Source organism: Poecilia latipinna, unplaced genomic scaffold (assembly GCF_001443285.1).
Source record: "Poecilia latipinna isolate Pla-1442-1.1 unplaced genomic scaffold, P_latipinna-1.0 Scaffold3537, whole genome shotgun sequence".
NCBI lineage: Eukaryota > Metazoa > Chordata > Actinopteri > Cyprinodontiformes > Poeciliidae > Poecilia > Poecilia latipinna.
This window is the reverse complement of record NW_015116153.1, coordinates 13,872-19,153: the sequence shown is the minus strand read 5'-3', so window position 1 is coordinate 19,153 and position 5,282 is coordinate 13,872. Positions and strand designations below refer to the sequence as shown.

Below are 5,282 nucleotides of genomic sequence, written 5' to 3'. Positions count from 1 at the left end.
GAATCCCAGACTTTTACACCAGAGGTTGGCTGGAGTGGAAGGCCCCTCCTCTCCCGGGGAAGAGGGCTGGAAGCAGGGAGGCGGGAGAGAGGCTGCTCATTGCCGGAGGAGAGCGTCAACACTCCGGCTTCATATCGGGGGTCTGAGGGGCGCTAGAGGGATATAGGAAGAAGAAATAAGGACATAAAAGGTCAGAAAGGGTTAAAAGGTAACTGGGATAAAAACAAAAACTACAGGAAGGCTTTGTTATAACAAATAAAGAGCTAAAATGCTAGCAGCTACCTTATTTTGATTGCATCAATTATATTACTCATTTAAACATGCCAGTTGAAATGTTAGAAGAAATGTGAAAATACAATTACGTAGCCTGGTAAAAACCAGCGCCTTGTTCTATGCTAGGAAGGCAATGATTAGGCTTACTATCTGGATTTGTGAGTTACTCGTATAGTTGTTACACAGTTTAAACAATAAAAACTCAACTACCCACTTCTAGTAACTTCACTTTTTGACCAAAAATGCAAAAGATGCAGACACACAGGTCAGTGGTTCTCAATCTTGGTCCTGAGGACAGACTACTACTGCACGTTTTAGATGTTATACTCTTGCCACATGAATATGACATGTTCAGGAAAAAAACGAAGAGATTCCACACCTCTGCGACTTTCTAAAAGATCCTTCAAGAAGACCTAAGGTATTTAAGGCTAGACAAAATATACAGTCCGTACCTCGCCTGACACTTTTTGATGGAGAATCGCAGCAGCTCTGCTCTTTGCAAAGGGAATGGTCCAAAAGACAATCAAGAACATACCCCCACTTTACACACCCACAATAAAATTACTGCCACCAACAGACTGAGTCATTTCAACAGTATTCAAACTGTATTTTTATTGAACAAATGTCACCCATTTGACCCACTCAAAGCAAAAGAACAAGACACACAACTTTAATTAGACATGACATATAGATTATTCTTTTAATTCACAGCGCATGAAAAATATTTCTAAAAAAAAAAAAAAAAAAAAAAAGTGAAATAATGCCAGTGTCATAACTTGTTCCAGGACTAAAAGTGTAAACATATCACTCATATTTCTATGCGTACATCGACCTGAAGCTCTTTAAGAGTGTGATAAGGCCATTGGCAAACAAGAAGGAGTATCAGTAGAACAAAACGGTAAATTTCACTGCGGATAGAGAAGGGGAAACGGCAAATAAATTTAAGACACAAGAGCTCCTACTGCAAAGTTGGCTGGTGGATTTTGATTTAGAGGATGGCAGGACAGTTTCATCCGGTAGTGCATCTCTTTCACACCCTGAGACTTTACCTCAGACGTTTAGGGAGAAGCCATACCTGTAGTGTCATTGTCAGGGTGCAAATAGTATTCCGTTTTGTTTTTGTTTTTTTGGGGGGGTTTTTTTCACAATGTTCAAGCACAAAAGAAATGAACAGGATCATGTTTTCACAAGAAATTACAGTTGGATGCACAGCAGCACACAAAGTGTCCAAAAGTAAATTGTACACAAGGTATTTCTGAAATCAACATATCTATTTTAAACTATTTACACAGTGCAAAGTATAAAAACATCAGTAAAGTGTCAAGTCTTGTGGTCTCCAGTGAAGTTATGCATTTATAGTTGGCCTATTACAGCAAGGCCAACCTTAAGGCTGGAAGCAGCCTGAAGCAGTCATCCAGGCAGCCACATTGTTAGGAGTTTATTCTGTATCTTGTTATAGATAAACGTAAAACAACCTCATTGGTAGAGATGTTTTCAGCTGAATGTTGTTTGTTATCAGTCTGACAAATTAAACACATCAACTAACAAATGAAATTAAGCTTTCTTAAGCTGAAAAAAGTCCTCAGCTGTCAAATATGTGCATCTACACCACATCCAGATTTAAACTGTAAAAATCAGGGAGATGCAGACTAGAAAAATTCACACGGTTGGCTCAACATCATCAACAACCAGTAATCATTCAAGCTTCTCCTTCCCCCAGGTGTCGCTCCCTTCAGCCCAGTGAAACTCGTAGCCCCTGGACAGCATCAGGCTTTCCAGGTCCTTGTCCTCCGCCATCTCCTTCAACCTCTGCTCCTCCAATATGGAGACTAGCATGTCCCGTTTCTCCACCGTCCTCATGATTTCAGCCAGGATCTCCATCTCCCTTTGCAGCTCTGAGGCGCTTTTATTTGTATCTAAAAGAACATCAATAAGTACAGAGGAAAAATTAAGTGCGTATTCGTTGTGCCTGACCATAAAACCGTCAGATGAAGGACTTACCTTCAACTGACATTCGGCGTCTTAGATCTTGTTGCAGCCGGCTTTGTGTGTCTTCCAGCGCGAGGCTCTGGGCGCTAAGATACAAGAGTTGTGGCTCTTTAATGGCAAGCAATCTTAACTGTACAATATTTTTTTTTTTACATGCAGGTGATCTCGGTGCCGCCACTTACAAGATCATGAGTTCCGACTCGTAGCGTGCCAATCGATTCTTTTCCAGAACAAGCTCGAACCAGGACTGATAGAGCTGGGCTTCGTCATGGTCGTCAGTCTGATGAGAATCTGTGAAGGGAGGAAATTAAGAGGAAAACACAGTAAGAAAGGGGGACAACTTGGGAGTTGTGTGAGTGATTCTATGCCATCTCCACAAGGCCATTGCTGGGAGAAATACATCAGACTGACCACTCACAAAGGCAAGTCTTCACTGAAAACTCCACTGAAGCACAAAGCTCTCTACTGTGAAAACATGAATCAGTAATGAAGTCTTGGTGTCTGCTGTGAGTAAAACCATTAACTAACATTGAGGCTTTTAACCAGACAGACGTTACGAGAGAATGCTTCCTTCTAAACAGTCTGAGGACGACTGTGCAGGCGGTGCAATTACAGAGAAGAAAGGCAGAGCTTTGATTGGAATTCCTCTTTTTAAAGGTGGATGGCTTAAAGCTGCCAGGCTTTAAAGGAAGCTAGGAGGGACTGATCTGAATCTGTGCACAAGTAAGTACCTTCTCCTCTGATGATCTTCTCTATTCTCACTCCTTTTTCCTCTAGATCGCGCTGTTTCTCTTCCACCTCCTCCAGCTGCCTCTGGATTATCTGCACAAAAAGAAACGCGTGAGGGTTAGAAACAAGGTAGGTAAATAATGGAGATATGGTTTTAGTTTTCAGAAAATAACACTTCTACCAGCACTTTTTTTTTTTTTAAATGGCATTTCCTGTGTCTGTCCGTCTTCAGAATTCAAGAAAATACGAGCAAGAAAGAAAAAAAAACTGACATGAGAACATAATGATTTGTTTACGAGCAAAACATAGAAGCAGGAAGAAATGAAATATGCGCACAAATTAGCAAAGAGGTGAGTTAACAGAGTCAATTCATAAGTTTAAAAAACAACTTAATATGTAAATTTTTCTTTTTATTCTGTCAAGTAATGTCATCTACAAGCCATTTTTTTTATTACCAATACAAATAAAAAAAGGTAAAAGTACATTGCCTTTCTTCTGCAAACATTGGTGCTACAAGTGTTCATATACGTGCAAATATGAGAAAATAACTGCAAGTACAACTAAAAATGAAAAGAAAAAAGGAAACATTTCACCTCACTGAAACTCAGTCATCAAAATAAACACTGTGTTAAAAAAATACTCATCCAACACAAAGAGCTCTACAGTCTGACAGATAACAGCCGTATTCACACTTTTATAAGGTCACACTTTAGATGGAGTGTTTTGAAGCAATGCCACAAATATCTCTATAGAGGAAATAAAGGAGCACCTGAGCTCGGTGAAGCCTCTTCAGTTGTTCTCGTTTAGCCTGCTGGGCCGCAGTCTTTTCTTGCTTTTTCTTTAATCTGTCTGAGGACAGCTGCAACATGACCAACAACACCTTTCAATCACAATCCACTGGATTCGGACGTCTGCCTGAATGTAGGAATCATTTGTACAAACCTTGTTGGTGGACGTCAGGCTTTCACTTTCATCACCACTTGAAGACAGTTCTTCCAAACTCTGCTCACTAGAGTCTAGACATATAGTAATAATAATAATAATAAACAAATTTTAAAAATCAGAAAATGTGTTTTTTTCTGGAGAGATCTGAAAATGGCTGCACAGACGTCTCCATCTGACCTGATGCAGCAGGAGGAGCACCGCAAAAAAGAACGGGCAAAACTGCCTAAAGATGAGCTAAGCTCGTAGTATCAGATTCAGAAATACTTGGGGCTGTAATTGCTGCCGAAGGTGGATTAACAAAATTTTAAGCAAAGGCTGTGAATACTTATGTAAACGTGTTTCCTTGGTTTTCTATTTCCAATACATTTGGAAAAATCTCAAACTTTCTCCCATATTGTCACAACGGGGTAACCGTGTGTAGAATTTTGAGGAAAAATATTAAGTTAATACAATTTGGAAAAAGGCCGTAAAAAAAAAAAAAAAAAAAAAAACAGAAATTGTGAAGCATCGTGAGTATTTCCCAGATGCGCAATATAGACTCACCTTTGTTTTTCAGGTTGGACAGAAACGTCCTAATTTCCTTTTGAGTTTCCTGCTCCTTCCCTTCACTCTCCGATTGGCCCCTCTTCCTGAGCCTCAGAGATGAAAACAAATCTACCCTTTTACGGGGCTTCGAACGAAGTTCGTCCGGCACGCCTTCAGAGTCTCTTCGACTTTTTAGGGACACCTGCTGTAACAAGGACGGCAGGTCTCGCCCCTCCCCCCACGGATCTGTCCCCACAGAAGCCCACTGGACACCACGCATGCTTGTTCTCCTCTCCGCTGTCGACGACCCCGAGTCTTCACGGCCAAACAGTGAGCTGAAATCAGACGCTCCTTCAGACATGGGCCTCTGTTTACGTGCAACGTTACGTCTGGGTCTCCTATTAAGACAGAAAGGACAGAAATTTCAAATGATGTTCCGGTTAAAAGTTTTTAGGTGTCGAAATAAAGCCAGAAAAAATAAATAAATAAATATACAAACATTATAACAGCAGCCTTGGAGCAGCTGGGTTCACTGCTCCCACTAAAGGTCCTCCTGAAGGCATTAGCTATGACCTGGATGGCAGAGGAAGAAGATGCTGGCGTCTGGCACCGACTTGCTGTTCCGATCTGGCTCGAGTTTGACTGAGGCTTATCTGCTTCTGCTTGTACCTGATAAAACATCAGAGGAAAGGGAAAATGTGGGCAACATGATGTGAAATTAATTTCTCTCAAATTTTTAAGTCTGGATCTCTGAAGGATCATATGGGGGGGGGGGGGAAATGTATTAATTAAAACAAGGAAAAAGTTTTAATTTTTTTTTT

General features: G+C 40.7%; 1 protein-coding gene across 2 annotated transcripts in view; it reads right to left on the bottom strand.

The window, feature by feature from the left end:
- Nucleotides 1–856: 856 nt before the first annotated feature.
- The window catches only part of LOC106941187 (protein-methionine sulfoxide oxidase mical2b), an 18,291-nt gene continuing 13,865 nt past the window's right edge, over nucleotides 857–5,282 (bottom strand). For both annotated transcript variants that reach the window (XM_015024130.1, XM_015024131.1), the window contains 8 exons: nucleotides 4,961–5,130; nucleotides 4,480–4,859; nucleotides 3,934–4,007; nucleotides 3,761–3,850; nucleotides 2,994–3,084; nucleotides 2,445–2,553; nucleotides 2,275–2,348; nucleotides 857–2,189 (listed from right to left, as the gene is read on the bottom strand). In XM_015024130.1, the coding sequence (XP_014879616.1) occupies nucleotides 1,969–2,189; nucleotides 2,275–2,348; nucleotides 2,445–2,553; nucleotides 2,994–3,084; nucleotides 3,761–3,850; nucleotides 3,934–4,007; nucleotides 4,480–4,859; nucleotides 4,961–5,130 (1,209 nt within the window). In that variant the 3' untranslated portion in view covers nucleotides 857–1,968. The remainder of the gene's footprint in view (nucleotides 2,190–2,274; nucleotides 2,349–2,444; nucleotides 2,554–2,993; nucleotides 3,085–3,760; nucleotides 3,851–3,933; nucleotides 4,008–4,479; nucleotides 4,860–4,960; nucleotides 5,131–5,282) is intronic.